The 22,225-nt window shown below is 39.7% G+C and overlaps 1 protein-coding gene across 6 annotated transcripts in view; it reads right to left on the minus strand.

The window, feature by feature from the left end:
- The window catches only part of IDO2 (indoleamine 2,3-dioxygenase 2), a 137,402-nt gene that overhangs the window by 61,761 nt on the left and 53,416 nt on the right, over window positions 1–22,225 (minus strand). For all 6 annotated transcript variants that reach the window (XM_072635108.1, XM_072635109.1, XM_072635112.1 and 3 more), the window contains 3 exons: window positions 22,107–22,206; window positions 13,131–13,248; window positions 300–351 (listed from right to left, as the gene is read on the minus strand). In XM_072635108.1, coding sequence (XP_072491209.1) covers window positions 300–351; window positions 13,131–13,248; window positions 22,107–22,206 — 270 coding nt within the window. The remainder of the gene's footprint in view (window positions 1–299; window positions 352–13,130; window positions 13,249–22,106; window positions 22,207–22,225) is intronic.

The following is a 22,225-nucleotide window of genomic DNA, read 5'->3' on the forward strand; positions in this document are numbered from 1 at the left end:
AGAAGGATAGGAAGGAAGAGAACTGAGTGTAAGCTTCTTACCCTCACTTTTACAGAACTCAGAGATAGTTCAGAACTCATACAGAAGTCTGTCATAAGGACCCAGAAAGAGTCCCCCATTTATCAGACATCCCAGGCAAAATAAAAATCAAATGTCACTTCTCACCCTAAGGAATTCCTTGATGCTTCAGCCCTCACCTGAACCCAAACAGGTACACTGCAACTCCCCTCTCTTCCCCATCCCTGGTAGGAAAGTGCTCATGTAGCCTCACACAAGGAAAGCAATCGAGCCTTACTTACCCAGAAAGAAAGATCCGGATGACTGCATAAAATATGGCTGGATCTACATAATCTAGGGGAACAATCAAAATGTGAACGTTTTTATGGATTGAAAGAGAGAGACAGAGAGAAGGAGAAGAAGAAGGCAATTGGTTACATGTGCAGCAGTTCTATGTTCTCTCAGGCACTTCCTCCATCTGATCTGTACAATGACCTGGGATTAAAGTGGCCCAGAGAAGGATGGAACGTTCTCTCCCGCAGTTGCCCTCCGTGGTGTTTGCAGAAATCTTAAGCTATTCCATATGCTATCCTGCTCTATTTGTTGTGCTTCCTAACTAAAAAAAATTAATTGAAAAGAAAATTCCTAACAGATCAAGGCCCTCTTATGCTGAATTTTGCTCAAGGACATCACGTTTGTGAGGACAGGCTGGCAGCGGGTACAGAGGAAAGAATTAAATTTAAAGGAAGGGGGTCCCCATATGGTGCAGTATAAAGAATGCTGGCTTTGTACGACCTGGCTCCAAATATTGAGAAAGTCACTTAATTTCTCTGTGCTTAACTTTCTTCATTTATAAAATCAGACATTTATCTCATTTTAAAGTCCCTTTTGGTTACAAATTTATGATGCTATCATCCTAAATTCTTATGATAGGGAGCCCAAAGTTAGTAATGGTCTGAATCTTGGTATCATAGGATCAGCCCCAGAGTTAGAAAGGATCTCAGATGCCATATAGCCCAGTCCCCTCTAAAGTCATTTATTTTTTCCATAATCTGCCCAAAATGGGATCATCCACCTTCTATTTGAAGACGTCCAGTGTTAGGGAACTCAGTACCTCCCAAGGCATTTCACCTGTGCACAGGTATAATTTTAGGAGTTTTGTTTTTTCTTTGACCTAACATCTCTTTGTAACTCTTTACCCATTGCTCCTATGTGAAGTTCAATTCCGTGTGTACGGTCTCGGGTGGGTAAAGGTGGGAGCTTCTAATTCTTAGAGTTCTTACGAGGCCCCCCAGGAAAACAGCAGGGAATCGAGAAGGTCAGACCGAGCTAGCTCGGCTAGCTCGGGTATTTCCGCCTCTTCCCGGGAGATACGTGATGGGTGGAGCCTCCCTGCTCTTGAGGCTGTCCCGGATTGGACACACCTGTTGTCTCCTAACAGGCTCGATATTGATATGTAAACTACGCGACAGAGGGCTTAAGTAGGTCCAGGAAAGCCCGAAAAAGCCTCTTGGGCGGAGCGGAGCGGACAGGACAACAAGGCTCCGCTTTTCCTCTCTCCTCTCTCCCCTCCCCCTCTCTCCCCACTTATGCTTCTACTTCCAATCTCTTATTGTAAGATCTTTGCCTCCTTGGGAGATTCTTCGTTCCCTCCTAAGGAAGTATTCCCCTGCACTTGTAACTAGACCCTGAAATAAAGCTCAACCCTTGTTCGACTCTGGAACGTCCTTTCTCTCATACGAGCATCCGGTTTGGCCAACCGAAGACCTCGGGAGGTGAGGTAAGAAGACTCGGGTAGCCCTCAGGCCTCTAGGCCTGGCACTCCTAGTTCTGACATCAGGGGCTAAATTCAAGTCAATCTTTTTTTCATGTGACAGCCCTACAAATACTAGTGGTGTTATCTCTAAGGAACAGAAAGCATGAGAGCTGAGACTTCCCAGCTCACCTAACAATACAGGAATGCTCACCGTTGTTCATGGACCATCTAACACAAGGGTTCTTAAACTTTATTGTTTCATGAACCCCTTTAGCAGTGTGGTGAAGCCCCTTTTCAGAAAAAGGTTTTTAATTGTATAAAAGAAAATACATCTGTTGTAAAGGAAATTAAGGGCTAGTGAAAAGAGATATAGACATATATCTTTCTATATATATATATATATATATATATATATATATACATATTTTCCCCCATCCAAGTTCATAGGCACCCTGAAATCAATCTGTAGACCCTTTAGAGGTTGGTAGATTCCAGGTTAAGAATCCTTAAATTGAATATTCTTAAATATGAATATTCGGTTGCTAAAAGAAGTTCAAAAGGGACATTTACCTTAGGAGGACCTGGTTGTTCTCTATGATGTTAGCCTTAAGAGACAAGGATATGGCCCATCTCCATTTATGACCCTGTCATTAATAAATATGTTCAAAGCTTTTTTGAATCCTTTTCTGTTTTCTGGAAGCACCAACTCTTGGGGGTTGTATAAAATGATCATCTACCGTGTGAAGTTGTGTTTGCTGCTAGTTGTCCTAAAACTCCAGTGAATTAATTCAGCTTAATAGACCAAGTATGAGTGAGGAGGACAGGGCCTAGTTGAATTTAGAAAGGTCCTTTTTAGGTCCATTCCATCACCCTCCTTATTCCTCTATCCTTTGGATCCCTCCAGGCAGTCCCACCATTCAGGTGCCTAATGTTTAATTCTGTACCCTGACTGCCCAGGGCACAGAGCAACAATAAGAATAATAACTATTTAAAAATAATATTTTAAATTTATGGAAAGCTTCCCTCACAATAATCCTGTGAGGTGGGAAGTGAAAGTATTATTAAGTATCATTCTACCAATGGGGTGAAAAATACTGAGGCTCAGAGGCAAAATAAATTGCCCAAAATGGCCTAACTAATGAGTGTTAGAATGGAGATTTGAATCCAGGTATCAGGACTCCAGGCCCAGAGGCCCAGATTTATATCCCACCCTGACCTTGCGCTCCCTGGCAAGATCCAGTTTTAGGCCTTTCTCCGCTGGCTTGCACCACTGAACTTGACCATCCTGATGTCCCATTCCCTTAGACGACCATGCCCCCTCCTGGGCAACAAGAGCTTAATCTGCTAGATTCTGTTCCATCTGTAAAAGAACATATCCTGTAAAATGAGGATAATGATATCCCCTACTTCCCAGAGTTGTTATGAGGATCAACATATGGAAACATATGTAAAATACTATGAAAACTTCAGTGTCATATAAATGCTAGCTACTATTCTAGCTGTTATCATTACTAGACTAATTCAAGGTGCAGTGTTAATGGCCAGTAATGGCTTAATGAGTTATCCCCTGAAGACAATAAAATCACACTCTTAACAGATGCAAAAATCACAAAATATCAAAATTGAAAGCAAGGCCACAAACCATCAAGTTCAACAAGTTGCCAAACAGAGTTTCCTTCTACAATAAGAAAACCTTCAGTTGCCTTTAAGGCAACAATACCAGAATACTTTGGACAGCACTCATTTTTTGTGAGTTTTTCCTAAAATGATTTGAAATTTTCATTGCCTTAAACCAAAAGGCTGACAACAGGGAAAATTTCGGTCAACCTGATGGGAAAGATATGTTAGAAATATTGGTGGTCAGAAGAAAAGACCAATTTGCACACCTCAAATCAATCCCTTTACAGGCTATCTTCGCTGCCTCTTTGGAGAACCAACCCTGCCGATGAAGAAAGAAAATATGTTTTGAACTGATGCCTGATCTTGGAACTACTGAGAGACAGCTTGAGAGCTGAAGGTGGGGGGTTGCAGGGGGAGGAAGGAACTTAGCTACAAACCAGCTAGATTAACCTGTCCAGGGGACAGTGTCCAAGAGCTGAACTAATTTAGCCTTCCTCATCTCTGCCTACTAGAAAGGGGAAGTGGCCCCAGAGGTTAAGGAATCTACTGGGACATGAGAGCCCAAGGACAGACTCAATGTCTTCAGATAAGGTTTTGGGGTTCAAGAAAGCTCAGAAGACAAGGCCAAGAAGATTTGCCTTCAAATTTTCAACCAGTGTAGATTTCTAAAGAAATTTAATCCATCTGTTTTTTATTAATTTACACTCAGCCCGTCATAATGTTATGTTGCAAGAATTATTTGATGTCTGGAAAGCCTGAGGGAATTTGCTTCACAAAGATTATTACTATTTAAATATTTGCTTTGTAGTGGGGAGTTTCCTTTAATCAAAGCAAAACTCAGACAATACCTGCTTTGGGCCACACTCTACACCCCCACGCCCACCCCAAACTTCAGTGTTTTCAGGCCATAATCTTATGGTTCATGATATTCGTGGCCTGGAAAGCTCTACAATCTTTATTACTACCATGAATAGACAAAGTTTTGGAAAGAGATGGTCTTCTCCCAGGCTTATGGCACCCAAATGTTTCTGCTGCCTGAGCTCCAGCCCAGTGTGCTATGATCATGTGATCTCCTGCCTCTTATGAGTCAATATGATTAAAACTGCAAATCATTGTTCATAGTCAGCAGCCTCTTCTAGCTTCCCAGGGCCAGTCATTAGCACAGTCATCCTGAAACCTTGTAATTCTCCTTGACTCTTGATTTTTCCTTTACCATTTACCTTACATCTCAGAGTCAGATTTACAAACGTTATGTATAGACCTCTGCTCTGCTCCTGGCATTTCTCCTGGAGATGTCAAGCAGCAAACATCATATCGACTGTCCTCAGCCCTTTCTGAAGCCACACTGGCTCTCAGGTAGATGACCATCTTCCAGGTGAAGGATCAGCCTGTTAAGGAGGATTCTAGCAAGAATTTTGCCAGCAATGACTAAGAGAGAGATCCCCCTGTGATTGTCACAGCACAATCTATTCCCTTTACCCTTATAGAGATGGACAATGGAGGCATCCTTGAACTCCTGGAGGATAACCTCCTCTTGTATAACCTGGAAAATTTTAGTCACCTTTTGTATGAGCAATGGTCCCCCTACCTTGTAAATCTCAGCTGGAATAGAATAAGCACCAGGTGCTTTACCACAGGAAAGGAGCCTAATGGCCCTCAAAACCTCTTCTTCAGTTGGAAGTTCAGCAAAGGAGAGATTGACTTCGACCTGAATTAAAAGGTCAATGGCCTCTGCATTGATTGATGATGGTCTATTGAGAACACTGTGAAAGTGTTCAATCCATCTCTCTAGGATCATGTCCTTATCACTAATCAATGTGGCTCCATCAGCACTGATAGAGCAGAACAGAGGTCTGTACACAGTATTTGTAGATCTGACCAAGGCCTTTGACACTGTTAGCTGTGAGGGCTTATGGAAAATTATGTCAAAATTTGATTACCTGGAGAAGTTCATCAATATTGTATGTCAATTTCATGATGTCATGTTTGCCCAGGTTCTGGATGATGGACAATGCTCTCATCCCTTCCCAGTCACCAATGGAGTGAAATAGGGCTGTGTGCTTGCTCCCATGCTTTTTACCATGATGTTTTCAGCCATGTTGATAAATGCTTTCAATGAGGATGAACACAGTATCAAGGTCAACTACCATACTGATGGTAAGTTCTTCAATTTGAAAAGGTTACAAGCCAAGACCAAAGCAGAGGGAGTGTTGGTACATGATTTTCTGTTTGCAGATGATTGTGCACTCAGTGCAGCCTCTGAAGCTGAGATGCAATAAAGTATAGACTGATTCTCCGATGCCTGTGCTAATTTTGGCCTAATAAATAACACCAAGAAAACAGAGGTGCTCCATCAGTCACCACCACACCATCCATATGTGGAACCATTGGTTACAACAAAGGGAGAAGTTTTGAATGCTGTGGATAAGTTCACTTACCTTGGTAGTGTGCTTTCCAGGGGTGTACACATTAACAGTGAGGGTGATGCATGCACTGCCAGAGCTAGCTCAGTGTCTGGGAGGCTCCGAAGAAAGATTTGGGAGAAAAGAGGTATTAGACTGACTACCAAATTGAAGGTGTACAGAGCCATTGGGCTGACCTCATTGTTATATGCTTGTGAAACATGGACAGCTACCAGCACCATGCCAAGAAACTGAATCGCTTCCATTTGAACTGTCTTAGGAAGATTCTGAGAATCACCTGGCAGGATAAGTACCAGACACTGAAGTCCTTGCTTGAGCTGAACTGCCAGGTATTCAAATGATGCTTCAGAGAGCACAGCTCTGATAGACTGACCACTTTGTTCATATGCAAAATGTACACTTGCCAAAAAGACTATTTTATGGAGAACTTGCATGGGGCAGGTGATCAAATGGTGGCCAGAAGAAACGATACAAGGACACTCTCAAGATCTCTCTCAAGAACTTTGAATTTGACTGTGCAACATGGGAGACTCTGGCACAGGACCGCTCAGCATGGCATGCCCACATAAGAAAAGGTGCTGTGCTCTTTGAGCAAAGCAGAATTGAGACAGCACAAAGTAAATGCAGGATGCGCAAATTTGGGATATCCACCTCGAATATTCATAGGGACTATCTGTGCCCAACCTGTGGTAGAGCATTTCGAGCTCATATTGGTCTGATCAGCCACAGTTGGACACACTGAAATTTCACTTTACAGTGGTGATGTCATTTTGGTCCTCTTTGAGAACAAAGGACAACAACCACATCTCAGTCACCAATTCTCATTCAGACTAGTTCTGATCACCCCTTTGAAATTTCCAGCATCACTATCATATAGTCACCCATAACCAATATAATATAGTATGAAGAGTACTAGATTTGGGGTTGGAGGACCTGGGTACAATGGCTAACTCTATGTATTACTATCTTTCTGACTTTGGGCAAGACTCTGGCTCTCCAGACCCCCATCTATAAAATGAGGGGGTGGAATGGAAAAGGTAGACTTGGCTTATTTCAAGATCTCTTTCTTCTCTATAATATAAATAAGAATAGCTGGCATTTATATAGTGCCAAATACTGCACTAAGCACTTTATAAATAGTATCTCATTATATCTTTACAACAATTCTGAGAGGTGGGTGCTATCATGATCCTTATTTTACATTTGAGGAAACTGAGGGGAAAAGAGGTTAAGTGACTTGCCCAGGAACACCCAGCTAGGAAGCATCTCAGGTTAGATTTGTCCTCATGTCTTCTTGACTCCAGGTCTGGGGCTGTATCCACTGTATTATCTAGTTGTCTATGCAAATGACCAGGACTATGGTCATGGCTCCACTCCATGATTCTAATTTCTGCTTGATCCAAAATGTCCTATGTTGTACTGCCAGCTTAATGTTCCTTAAATAGCATTCTATAACATCAGTACTTGGCTCAGAAACTCACTAAGTCCCAGAATCGTAGGCATCCTGCTGGAAGGGATCTCAGAGTCCACACTGTTCCACCTCTTCATTCTTCAGATGAGAAAACTGAGGCCCAATTCTCTCTCTTTGCATTCTTTTCTCTGCCTTCTTCATATTATATCAAACCCAAACTCTTTTGCCTGGTTTCCAGGTCTTTTATAATCTCCCCTTTTATAATCTCATATTTCATATTTAGCCCATATTTATAAATCTTCCCTTTTATAATCTCATATTTCATAGCCATCCTTATCGCCCACTGCTTCCTATCATGAACCTTCTCTCTCAAGAAGCTTGTCTGTCTTTCTGTCTCTCAAACACACACACACACACACACACACACACACATGCACGCATGCACACACACACACACAAAAACCACCATGGCCAACTCTACCTCTGTGGCTTTGCCCATATTACTTGCTTCACCTACAAAGTTCCTCTCTTCCTCCTCTGCTTATTCAAATATCATCCTGAAAGTCCAGCCAATGTCCTGTTTCCTTCAGGAAGCCACCCCTGTCTTATTCTTCATTTCTCTATCCTCCAGCCTCATAGCACTCATCACCTGCACCATGTAATTCGCCCCTTCCATGGGGTGTGACCATAGACAGCCAAGTACCCTGATTTTCCCTCCTATGTTAATAGCTGGAGTGAATAGAAGGTGTTTGGGGTTTTGTTGGGTTTTTTTATGTCAGCATTAAAATGAGTGACTTGTTTGGAGCAAAGAATAACCATCAAATTTTCTGTTCCATTAAACAGATCTACGTGTGCTTCGCTTGATACAGTCAAAGAAGCTTATGGGAATCAGGTAACACCAAGAGCTAAGGGTTCTGCCTTGCGGAGATGTTTTAAAGAAAGGAATAACGGTCTGTACTCATATAGCACGTTGTAGTTCATAAAGCCTGCTTTTCCTAAGAGAAGTCTGTTCTACATGTTTGCCCTTTGCAAATAATATTATCCCCATTTTATAGGTGAATAATAATAACTGACATTTGCACAGCATTTCAAGGTTTGCACATTGCTGTTCATGCTTTCTTTCCTGTGCTCTGCTCTGCCGCCCCGCTAACTTGTACTACTGTCATTGTGATCCCTTGATTACCTATGAGGAGAAGGATTCTCAGGAGTGGTTAAGAGACTTGCCAAAGGTCACAGAGCTAGTGTTAACAGAGGAATTTCGAAACCAGATCTCTCTTGTCTCCAGGTTCTATACTTTACACTCTGCTCAGAGATCTTAAGTGACTGATCAAATGTGTAGTCAAGGGAAGAGTCAGAGCTGAACCTAATTCTTGGAATGCCAAACCACTTTCCAGAATACTACAGCTGCCTCTTCAAGAGACCTCTGATGAGTCAAAAACTCCAATCACCCACTAGACCAATGAAAACAGAGGAAAAGATTACAACTGGTTTTGTGTAAAGTGGCCATTAATAGGGGACAATGGTGGCTGATTGGATCAATTTGGAGAACAAAATAGAATTAATATGAAAGAAATCTAGAGCACAGGGAAAGCTTGGGCAAAAAGGAAAGACATCTTGTTGTTGTTCAGTCATTTTCCAGCCATGTCTAACTCTTCATGACCCCTTTTTGGGTTTTGTTGGCAAAGATACTGGAGTGGTTTGGCATTTTCTTCTCCAACTCATTTGACAGATAAAGAAACTGAGGTAAATAGGGTTAAGCAACTTGTCCAGGTCATATGACTTGCAAGTGTCTAAGGTGGGATTTGAACTCTTCTTGACTTCAGGTCCAGGACCCTATCTACCAAGCAACTAGACTTCCTCTCAAAAATCATAGAGGAAGACAATATTTGTTTCTCTGACCATCAATGGCATTCTTCATGTAAAATGTAGCCTCACAGGTAAATGAAATGGACAAATTAGGTAGAACCTTTGAAGCATTGTTAAGATTATATTAAAAAAAATAAACCATCCTCAAATGCATGGTTTCACTGTGCTTCCTGTGTAATAGTTTTGGGCCAAAATTATATTTAGTGATGATCCACTATGATGCCCTATTTGTGGCACACTAAATAGAGTGTTTGGACTCAGAAAGACCTGAGTTCCAATCTAATCTCAGATACTTATTGGCTATATGACCCAGGACAAGTACCTTTCTCATCCTCAGTTTCCTCAACTATAAAATGAGGGTAATAATACCTCACAAGATTATTATGAGGATTAAGTGAGATAATACCTATAAAAGTGCTTCTCAAACCTCAAAGAGTTACATAAACACTTTAATATTTATAAGGCATGGTGAACAAAGCCATGAACTTGAAGTCAGAAAATCTGGGTTTGATTCCACCTTCTGAAATTTATAAGCTGTGGGACCATGGGGAAAGTCCCAACCTCTCCACTAGGGGGCTGAAGAGAGCTCTGGTCCAACTCTCTGATTTTGCAATTTAGGAAACTGAGGCCCCAAGTTTTACCAGTAGAAAGTAGGAGAGCTTGGATTTGAACTCAAACTTCAGATCATAAATCCAATCCTATTTCCATTACACTAGGTTTCCTTTGACAGTACTCCATGCTGGGTATGATCCAATGCCAAACATTTGTACTACAAGGATTTTTTTTTCCTCTTGTTGGTTGTGAAGAAGTTGAGCCCCTGATATCATTTTCCATGTCCTTCTTTTTCAAATCACACATTCTAGCTAGAAGAAAATAAAAATGTCACTGGTGTCCTAAATCTCTCAATTTTTCACCCTTATCTTCTCATTAAAGAAATATTCTAGGTTTCTTCATAATGAATTGGATAGCATACTAGGTTTAGAGTCAGGAAGATCTAGGTTTCATTTCTATCTTGGACACTAGGTATGCGATCACTTAACTTCCTTGAACCTCAGTAGGCTCATGATTTGATAAATAAGGATATTCAATACTCAAATGAATCTGTGATCTCATTAAATTCCCTCTGTTGATGAAGACGGCAACCCAGCCTCAGTTTCTTAAACTGTAAAATCAGGGCATTGGACTAGATCTCTACTCATTTCCCCATTCAATAAACTACAGTGGTTCCCTGTTGCTTCTAGGGAAAAGTACATGCAATTCAGTTTGCTTAGTTTTTAAGCACAACCTGGCCTCAACTTCCTTTTTTCAACCTTATTGTTGGAAACACCATATCCTACACATTTGCCACAACAGTCTTATTTCTATTTTTCTTGCATAACATTTCATCTCCCATTCATGCTTTTGCTTGTAATGCACTCCCAATTTACCTCCACCTCTTAGAATTCCTTGTTTCCTTTAAATCTTTACTCTATCAAGAACACCCATCACAGAAAGTCTTTCTTGATCCCCCCCAGTTACTTATGCTCCCTCCAATTATGCTGAATTTATTTTATTTTAAAGATGCTTTATATATACATACTTACATACATGTTTTCTCTTCCTCCCCTCTCCCCACCTGAATATAAACTCCTTGAGGACAAAGACTGGTTCATTTTTTTGTCGTTTTTATTGGCAGCACATACTATGGTGCCTGGTACACAATAGGTGTTTAATACATGCTTTCTAACTATTCATTCAATTGACCTAAAGTTCCTTCCAGTTGTAGCCCTATGATCATAGTCCAGCGCCTGGCATATAGGAGGTATCAAATACATGCTCATTGACAGACATCTGAGAGTCTGGGTATGACAGAAAGGGGGTAGAAGTGTATAGTGTGTTAAGAGCAGTCACACATTCCACTGAACTAGGGCTTTCATCCATTGCCACACATAGTGACTCCCTCCCCTTGTCTACACTTGTGACCTAAATGATTCAGAGTCAGTAATGCTGTTATTTTGCAGCCAAGACATCTTGTACAGAATTTTATACCCTTCTACTCTTACCCTATAGCATCTGGGGTCCCCTCCTCTAATGAATTATCATAAGATTTTGTTTTTGAGCTGGAATCTTAGAAAGGAGTAACTTCTTAGGAGAAATGGAAACTCTTCAGGTGGCAGAGGCCCACAAGTCTGGCACTCTCTGTGAGAATCAGGAAGAAAAGGGGTAAAAGGGTGGAAGAAAACATGTCTGAACTGACCAAGTTACCAGGATGCTGATAAGAACTGGTCCAGACTATTTTCATCTAAGAACATGACTTTAAGATTCTCATGTATCCCCAATAAGTGGAAAAAAAGATGGTACCCACTCAAGTGACCATATGTCTATGTAGATAAAGAAAGGATGACAATGGGACATCTAGGCAATGAAGTAGATAGAGTGCTGACCCTAGAGTCAAGAGGTCCTGAGCTCAAATCTGACCTCTGATACTTACTAGCTCTGTGACCCTGGGCAAGTCACTTAACCCTGATTGCCTTTTAAAAAATGGCAAATTGGAAGGTGTTCTAAACCTGGAAATCAGAAGACCTGGGTTCAAATCTTGGGTCCACCACTCATCAGTCTCAGTTTTTTCATGTGTGAAATGGGGATAATATATGTATTTACCTCCCACCATTTCAGTGACAAAACATTCTATAAGTTATAGTTATGTAATATGAGCTTTTTTATAGCACTGCATTTCAAATTTGCTTTTCTGGAACATTGCTTATGATACCAGAGATAGGCTCCTGACAAATAATGGAGTATACCTAGGAGGAAAATGTTAAGCAGGAAATTTAGCAAACTCAACAGGAAGGATTTACATTGAAGTTTGAAATAAGGAGAAAAAAGCCCAGAAAACAGTGCAAAAACCTGACAATATGGAGACCAACACACATAATATAGCTAGCAAGCTGTATCCCAGTGAAAGAGGTGTCCATTAATTTGCAGGTATAAATAACTTAGGAGTTCAGAAACAGTCTGAGGCATAGAATAAAGACAACAAATCATGCTACCTTGAAATATTAATATAAGGTGGTAAATGCCATCTTCTAGATGTAACTGATTTGGTATGATGGGATGCATAACTGAAACAAGGCAGTGGAGAGCAGTATTTCATGTCTGAAGGAAACAGAGTTAATAGAAAGTCAGACTGCATAACAGTTAGAGATATGCCCATCTGGAAATCCACAAGCCTGAGGCTAGGACAATTGAATAGTGAGGATAAAAGGAGACAAAAGCAAAAGTGATAAAACCAGAAAAGTTTTGTTGCAGATAGCTCAGTCAGATGGAGGTTATGGATGATCCCTCCCTAATATAGACCATAAAGCTGACAAAGAGATAAAATGCACTTGTTCTAAATGGGACGTATCAACTATTTAGGCATTTTTAACGTCTAAATTTAATTTAAATTAAACAACATTCATGACAACAACAAATTAAGCAATAGATTTAATTCAGTTCAACGGACATTCTTAGGTATCTACTATGTACATGTAACTCTGCGAGCAGATACTTTAATACTAAAAGCAGGACCTCTGAAAAATTCTTGACAACTTCATATTTCAGGTAGTAGAGAAAATAATGCTGTTCAACTTAATTCTGACCAACATGCAAGAACTAATTGTTGCTGCAGAAACAAAAAGAATGTGTATCATTTTGGAATTTGTAATGCTGAAGGGAGAGAGCTCTGAGCAAAATCAATCACCCAAGGCATAAGTATTCTTTGGGCAACAATATTTATTTACACATATCCACCTAACTATGGAAAAAGCCTAGAAACTTTCAGAAATATTTCAGGCAGAAATATTGGTTGTTTGTATAATATGAGTAAAGTTTTTGGAAACATGACCCAAGGGAGACACATTTAATGTAAGGACCAGGGGGAGAGAAAGACTCATAAGCTAAGGCCACATTTTACTTACCTCACTCTTTCACTGCATCTGGACTCCACTATCTATCATTAATATTTTTTTACATAATCTTTTTTTTACTGGACAAAATCTGGGATCTTGAATGATCTCAGAACTGAATATGTACATACCATGCATCTTTCTCAAGGCATTGGTCATCTCAGCAATGGATGTCTTCAGCTGCTCCAAGGCCTGGAGTAGATCATCATCACTGCTTTGGAGGACTGCATTTATGGCCTGCACCAGTGCCTGAGAGACAGATGGTGTAAAAGATACATCTTGAAAGTTTGAGGTAAAGTTGCTGGGGGCCTCAGTAGCATCCCCTGCATCTGATTCTCTGACTTGTATCCTGGTTAGTTGCTGAAATCCATCCTGCACCTGCATCAGGGCATCCCTGCAAGCCCATTGGTAGCCCATCTATGTTGAGAATGTTTCTGAGAAGCAACCTGGCAGCATCAATTTGAATCAAAAGGTCTAAACTCCACTCTCAGATCTAGCACTTCCTAGTTGCGTAATTACAGGAAGGCACTGGGGCAGGGGAGGATGTATATGAGCATTTTCTCTCTAAGAATCTGGTACTGGGGGGACATTATCCCTTCACTTTTTAAAAGACTGGGTCCAACTTTCCAGACACTTGACACCCTCCAGGAAACCTTTCTCCTTCACTTGGAGTTCAGGCATTGTCAACCTCTTGAACATGAGGCTTTCCTCTCCATGGCTCTTCTCTCTCCGATATCAGCAGCTATGTCCTCTACCAGAAACCCTGTCTAGTATAAAAGTGTAAAGCTGCCATTATGAACTTTGTAGTTAAGTACTCTGTGCTCCATTGCACCACCTTCTGGCTGCATCAGGGCCCTCTTCTAAGGATCTGTGCATGACAACACTGGCAATATGCCTCCATCATTATTAAATGGAACATGAGATGCCTATGTACAGCTCTAGTGCCGTTTCTCTCTTCATTCACCCAGAGTTAGTACTCTCCCATCAAAACTACTTTAAAGGATTTTGTAATTCTTGAGCAGCACCAGATTCTTGGCAGTAAGAGGATCATGCATGTGGCTTCATTCCAAGAGGAGCAATAAGGAATTGAGGCATAAAGCAGAGGCACAAAAGAAGGAGGTAAGGCAGGACAGCATAAAGAATAACAGTTCTGGAGTGAGAGGACCTGAGTTCAAATCCTACCTCTGATAATTACTACTTGTATGACATCGTTCAAGTTCCTTAATCTCCCTACGCTTCTATTTCCTCAGCTGTAAAATAAGGGGGTTGAATCAAATGGCCTTTTCCCACTCTAAAACTGTGATCCTACTTTTAGTCTTTCTCCTTATTATTTCCATGCTTTATTAGGGGAGTGTAGGTACCAATGGGAAGGATATTGCCTCTGTAGCAATCCAAAGTTCATTTCTCTTCCAGGGAAGGTCCAAGACTGTAGAGTAGTAGCATAAGGCTGGAAGTCTCTATGAGTCCCTTGGGTAATAGTAGAATTTAGAGAAAAGTTGGCAGGGGTGGGAATGGAGGGAAGAGAGTTAGAATCTCTTCTTCAGTTTTATTTCCCTTTCCAAGATAGTCTAAACCACAAGACAGCATTTTGATTCTGAGGGAGAACCTTAGGAAGAATATGGGACTTATTGGAAGAGGAAAATTAAATCGAGAGTTTACAGGTGACTGTAAATCATTTATATGTTTTCTACAGGTTCGGGGGGTGGGGTGGGGTGGTGGTGATAGAAAAATTGTCCTTACCTGGTATGCTTTGTTACCTTGAGTATTTATAGGAAAACTAGAAATTCTTTTATCCCCATCTGTGGAGGCCTAGATATAAATTATATTTGAGCTTGATTCTAAGGACCCCAGAGGAAACTCTATGTTCAAGGGAGAGAATCCTGCAGCCTGGAGGCCACATGTGGCCCTCTAGGTCCTCGAGTATAGCCCTTTGACTGAATTTAAACTTTATAGAACAAATTGGGATTCCTTGTATCACCTGGCTGCCCAAGGAAGTGAAAAAATGAGCCAAACAGAGAATGAAGGAGAATGAAAGGTTTGCTCAAAGGCTGAACAAAAGTCTTTGTAAGCCCAGAACCTGGGAACTAAGCCATGATGAGAAAGAAAGAAAAAAAGAAAAGAAAGAAAGGAAAGAAGGAAGGAAGGAAGGAAAGAAAAGGAAGGAAGGCAAAGAAAGAAAAAAAGAGGAAGGAAAAAAGGAAGGAAGGAAGGAGAAGGAAGGAAGGAAAAGAAAAAAGAAAGGGAGAATTATACATATATATGCATACACTGAAAAATTTACTATGATAAATATATAACTCTACATACAAAGTGTGTATATAGATACATATGCACATATTGCACATGTAGGTATATGTATACATAAGCATGCTATATGTAGTATATATGCATCTATATAATATATGTAGTATGTTTATATCTATATGTCTATGTAGGTGCATATGTATATTTGTATATGTACATATATACTTAATAAGTATACACACATATGTGTTCTTTGTGTATATGCATACATATATGTATATGTGTATATATTTGAATTTTCTGGGCACAGGGTAGAATCTTAAGGTGTCCTAAGGTTTGCAGCTGCCCTGACAAGGACCAGGAAGAGATCAGGGAAAACGAACATATTTATAGATGCAAATTCTTATAAAAGGGGGAAAAAAAGGTCAATACAAAATGACTTCAAATTCTGCTTTCAACACCAACCTCTTACTAGGGAGACTTCAGTTAGAGTAAAAAGAACTAATTAGAATAGAATTATGAGCAGAACTTTGGATCTGCACAAGTCTGATATGGGAAGAAATAAGTGAGTGACCTATATAAAAGGTATTCATTCTGACAGTCATTTTCCAACATCATAGCTAGAAGGAAATATCTATTTAATCTAGACTCCCCTATTTTACTGATGAAGAAACTTAGGCTCAGAGAGGGGTCATGATTTATTCAGGATTGCACAGGGAATATATGCTTTGGGTGCAAATTATTTTACTTTCCAATCCAGAGGTTTTCTAATGTTCTACTGACAGCTATCCTTACCCACCATAATCTTTGCTTTATTCTTTAACTATTTTCAGGGTGTCATGGAAGGGAGGAGGGGTGTCTCTCACACTTATCATTACAAAGTCCTTACAAACACTGTCTAGAATCAGGGAATCTGATCTGAATGGGGCTTCAGAGTTCATCTAGTTTAATCCATACTGGAATGGTTTCCCTTCACAATGTCACCAATAAGTGACCATCCAATTTTGGACTTCCAGGGAAAGGGAATCTCCTAAGAAAATTCTACTTTGGAGTAGACCTAATTGTTAGGGTATCTTTTCCTTGTATAAAGAGAAAATTTATCTTTCTGAAACTTTCTTTCATTGCTTCTTTCTCAATACTTTGGTGCCAGGCAGCATAAACCTAATCACTTCTCCATATGATGATATCTTTCAATTATTTGAAGGCTAAAATCATATCCAGAAAAGTTGCATGTTACAATAGATAGAGAGCTGACCTCAGAAAAGTGGTGACTTAGGTGCAATCCCTACTTCCTTCATATACAGTATTATTGGCTGTGTGACCCTGGTCCAGTCACTTAACTTCTAAATGCCTCAAGCAAATCCCTAAGACTAGAAAGTAGAGAGCAGGTGTTCACCATGAGTGATAGATAGAGTTTCCTCAGTTTGCCCAAGGATAAACTGCTAATAAATGAGAGAATCAGACCTCAGTCTTCAGCATCCTTTACACCTCCTTCTCTTTCTGGTAAACTTCCTGAGACCAGGGACCTTGTCTTAAACTTTATGTTTATGACAGTTGGCATGGTGCAAAGTAGGTACTTAACATATACTTGTTGAACTGAATTAGAGAGACCTGTCTCTGTCACTAGACTTCTTAAAAATCATATAAATATTTAAATCTGCTAAACTCTGTTCTCTAACCCTCTTACATGAAACCTCACCCCATCTTCTCAACTTCAGAAATAAAGAAAAGCAAACTATTACAAATAGGTATAATCTATCAAAATAAATTTCCACGTTGTCCATGTCCTAAGTCATATGTTATGTGTACATACATATATGTGTGTATGTATATGTAATCTCTTTATATATTATATGTGCATATGTTTCTTTATATATCCATATTTGTCTCATTCAGCATCTGACTCTGCCTCTATCAGCATGTTTCATCACTTGTCCTTTGGATTCCTGGTTGGTCATTATATTGATAAGATTTCCTAATTCTTTCAAAGTCATTTGCCTTTATGAAATTGCTATCACTGTATAAATTATCGTCCTGGTTTTGTTCAGCTCACTCTGTATCAGTTCATATAAATCTTCTAAGTTTTCTCTGAAGCTTCGAAGCTATCCTTTCATCATTTCTTATACTACAGTCGAATTTCAACGTATTTACATACAATAACTTGCCCTTCCATTCTCTAATTGATGGGCATGCCTTCAGATTCTCATTCTTTGTCACCTCAAAAGAACTGTAAATATTTTTGTATATTCTTGTAGCTTTTTCTTGCTTAGGGTTAATATGTCTTTTAATCTACCTTCCCTCTAATTCTCCCTACTCCCTTCTCCCCTTTCCTTCCTATTTGTGTATTGGATGAGAAGTATCTCTGTTCCCAACTCTGTGTATGAATATTCTTACTTACATTAGATGAGAATGAGGTTAAAGTATCAGCTCCTTCCCCCATTCTTTGTTTATATTATGAGATCATTTTCCCTAAACTTCCTCTCTTCTTTTGCCCTAACCAATGTATTCTTCTTCTTTCTTTCCACTCTTCTCTTAAATAATTAAGACATAATGGAACCACTCCCAGGTCTTATTAAATTGAACTGTCTCTATGACCCCTGATGATGGTAGAATTCAGAGGGGACTCGTGTAACATCTCCCCATATTTGAATGTAAGAGATTTGTTCTCATTTAGCCAGTTGCCACTGTTAATTCATACTTATATTTTTATGTTTTTCTTCACTCCTATGTTTGAACATGAAAGTTTCTATGAATCTTGGTCTTTTCATCAGGAATGCTTGGAAATCCTGTGTTTCATTAAAGATCTATTTTCTCCCCTGTAGCATTACACTCAGTTTCACTGGGAAAGGTCTTCTTGGCTGTAAGCTCATACATATCCTTTGCCTTCTGGAATATCATATTCCAACTTCTCTGCTCCTTCAGAGAGGTGGCTACCAAATCATGGGTGATTCTACAGTGGTTCCTCAGTACTTGAATTTTTTCTTTCTATTTGCTGTATTTTTTTCTTTGATTTGGAAACTCTGGATTTTGGCTGTGATGTTTCTAGAGTTTTCATTTTTCATTCATTCAAAAAGTGGCTGATGGGTCCTTTCTATTTCCACTGTAACTTCTATTTTGAAGAGATGTGGATAATTTTCTTTTAAGTTTTCTTAAAATATAAGGTTTGAGGTAATTTTGATTTTTTGGTCATGACATTCAAATAATGCAATGAGTAAGTTTTTCCCCCTCAATTCATTTTTCAGGTCATTTGTTTTTACAAATCTCATATTTTCTTCTATTTTTCTAGCCTTTTGACTTTGTTTGAATATTTTTTGTTCTGTCATGGAGTTATTGGCTTCTATTTGTTGTCTAATTTTCAGGGAGTTTGTTGATTAAGTAAGGTTTTGTACTTATGTCAAGCTGCTGGTTCCCTTTCCAATTTTTTCTTCCATATTTTTCATTTATTTCTCAATTTTTTCAAGTGCTCTCACTTCACTTATTTAAAAGAGCTTTTTAAACTCATGCTACCAGAAATAGTTCCAGGAATTCTCTTCCAAGACTTCTAGTTTGTGTCCAAGTTGGGTTTTTCTTTGAGACTTTGCTTATAGATGGTAGGGAGTAATTTTCTTCTATATTTATGTCTTGAGCATCCCTGATGCCACAGTAACTCATTGCTTTCTTGGGATATTGAGGGTTCGGTTACTTTTGGTTCCCACTTATAGATTGGGACCTGTAAGATTTCAATGTTCTCAAAGTGGTCTGATCTAGGGAAAAGTTTGATCACTGCCATTCTGGTCTGACCTCTGCAAGTTCCTGACTTGGGTTTGGTTCTGAGCAAGAGGAGACTGCTGCTAAACTCAGTTCCTTTCAGTCAGTTAGGAAGTTTTGCTGGTTCAGTGACAAAACCATAGACCTCCCTTTGGTTTGAGATTCCCACCCTGGTATTTTTCTGCTGCAGGTCTAGCTAGATGCTGAAACTGAGACCCTGCTCTGCTCTTCTCAGTTGAAACAAGCCATTGCTAATTCTGGCTTCTGAACTTCCTCCTTTTTCTATGCACTGTGTAGGCCTTCCCTACTGAGGAACATCACCCCTGTGTGCAAATCTCCTCAGTTTCCTCTAGGTCTGTGACCCAGAACTGAGGAGAGGGTGACAAAATTGCCAGTTGCTACCTGTCCATGACACAGTGCCCTCATACAGTTCTGGCAGTGCTCTAGCGTAGGTCTGGGATCTCCTCTTGCCCTGGAGTGCAGCCTTTCTCAGAGCATTGGAGTGTTCACATACACTGTGCTCCTGGCCCAATCCAGTCCTGAGTGTTCTCAGGCTTTCCTTTCTATCTCCCTCTGCTGACCTGGGCTGAACAAAGGATTTGCTATCACTTTCTCTAGACTTCCTCATCAGGATTCTGTCTAGAAAATTTTCTAGATGTGTTTAGAGGAGTTCTGTGGTTGGAGCTCAGCTATATTGCTTCTTCCTATCTGCTGACTTGGTTCCGAACCACTCTCATTCAACTTTAACAAACATCTATTAAATGTCTACTAGGTTCAGGCTTCTGTATCAGGTTCTGGGAGGACACAAAGATTAAATAAGATACCAGTCCTGCCCTCATGAAGCACTCAGTTCAGTAGCTGGCTCTGGCATTTAGCCAAATCCTACAAAATATTGCATGGTAAGTATATGGACGATGACTGTTTTCACTGAGAATTGTGTCCCTTCCAAGTAGAACTTGAACAGCCTGAATGGTCAAGTCATTCAATAGACAAACACTTATTAAGCCCCTGCTGTGGGTCAGGTTCTGGATCTAGCTGAAGATACAAAGTCTTAAATGAAATAATCCCTACCCTGAAGGATTTTATGCTCTAATGGGAAAGACCATACAGAGAAATACAATTAAGTATATAGCAATAAAAATAATAAGTAAATAATATTGGGAGAGAACGCTAACAGCCAATGACCTCAGGAAAGGCTTCATTAAATCCAAACTGGAAATAAATTTAAGGAGAACTTTCAGTGGTCAGAAGACCCAGAATCTGGTCCCAGATTAACCACTAGATGGCAGGATAAACCTTTATATCTCTAAGTCTGTTTTCTCATCTGTAAAGTGGTGAAAATAATAAAAGTTCTTCCTACATCACAGAGCTATTGTCAACTCTAAATCTCTATATCTCTCTATATAAATCTCTATATAATCTCTATATTATGTCACCTCAAAGCGTTTTGGGGGGGGTTGTAAGGAAGGTGGCCAGGGGAAGTCTGTCTGCAGAGAGCATGCTTAGGGAATGGAATGAAACTGGGAAATACTCTATGTAGATCATGGGATGAAGGACGGGGTTAAGTAATTTTAGAGTTAGAAGGAAAATTAGAGATCATTTAATCAGCACCTTAAATTTACTGATGAAAGGAATCAAGGGATTCAATGATTACCCCAGATTATAGAAATAGTAAATGGAGCTTTCATTCAAATCATCTTCAGTCAATTCTAGTGTTCACTCTACTATCCAATACCCTATTCCAAGTTAAACTAGGACCAGTTTTATTTCTCAATCAACAAAAGTTTTTTGAATGTATATAGAAGGTATTATCTTAGGAGATAAGGAGAATTCAAGAAAGTATAAGTATAGTTTCTGCCGTCACAGAACTTAAAATCTAGATGAAGAGACAGGATAGCTAATTAACAGGGATGTACTGGCAGAAGTTTAACAATGGTTTTCTGAAAACCCATGACACATTTTTAAGTTTAACCTTCATTATTAACATTTTCACCATCACTTTCTTAAGTCTAGAAAATCAAGAAAGCAATAAATCACACCCTAATTTATAGTATTTTCTGACACGTAAATGCTCACATTGAAAATTTAATAATCAGTTCAAAGTAGCTCCAGCACACGAGCCCCTCCCATAGGAGAGTTAGTCATTGAAAGCAATATACAACAGGGCGGATGAGGGATAAATCGTTACTCCTGAAACTGAAGTCAAGTATGAAACTAGTTTCTTGTATCTTGTGTTCCCTTGTATCACTAAGAAATGTGTTCATATGCCTCCCTCCTGGTTGAAAAGAAAATGGAATTAAACAAATTAAACTTGAGTTGGGGCAGTGAGTTTATAGCTGGATACAAAGAATAATAGTCTAAGAATCCTAGGCTCATGGGGCATACATTTAGAGGTAGAAGAAAGCTTACAGGTAAACTGATCCAACCCCACCATTTTGTAGATCAGGAAACTGAGGTTTAGAGATTCTAAGTGATTTATTAAAAGTCACACAGATATTAAGTATCAAAGCCTGGGATTGAACCCATATCCGCCAAGCAAGTCCAGCACGTTTTGTCCTGAACTCTATTGTTTAGCTCTAAATACCACTGACTTACTCTGTGATCCTATCTCTGACTTTTACTATCTAAGTGACCTCTTGCAAGGTATCTCGCTCATCCTACCCCCTGCCTCATTTTCTTTATTTGTAAAATGAAGGAATTGGAGGCTTCTTTTAGCTCTAGATCTATGCTGCTAGAAGTATGAACTCTTTAGGTTTCTTCCCCTTGTAAAATTGAGGTTAACTTCATTTCAAAGATCTCTTCCAGTTCTGCCACACTGTGTCCTCTCTCCTAACATCCTATATTGTAAGGTCCCATCCAGTCATATTATTCTGTATAACACTCTTGTGTCCTAAGGTCCCTTCCAATTCTGACATCACATGAGTTTCAGTGCGTTAGTTCAATGGAAGGCAAAATCACTAAGAAGTTGACTCTTGTTTCTCTCAGTGGTCATAAGTAATTGCCAGAAGTTGGCAGAGAATATTGGAAAGGCAAATTGTAGATGTCAGGGATTAGGGCTAAAAGAAGCTACTAGGCTGACATCTACAGAGAGAGTAAAGGTCTGATTGGGGAAGTACCTTAATCCCAGGCACTGCAGCCTTCTCCACCAAAAGGGTCACTAGGACAAAACCCTTCAGACTCTCACCTCCTGGAAGTGAGATAATGGTGTCCAGGTTCCTTAAGAAAAAAAATCATA

Source organism: Notamacropus eugenii, chromosome 1, assembly GCF_028372415.1.
Source record: "Notamacropus eugenii isolate mMacEug1 chromosome 1, mMacEug1.pri_v2, whole genome shotgun sequence".
NCBI lineage: Eukaryota > Metazoa > Chordata > Mammalia > Diprotodontia > Macropodidae > Notamacropus > Notamacropus eugenii.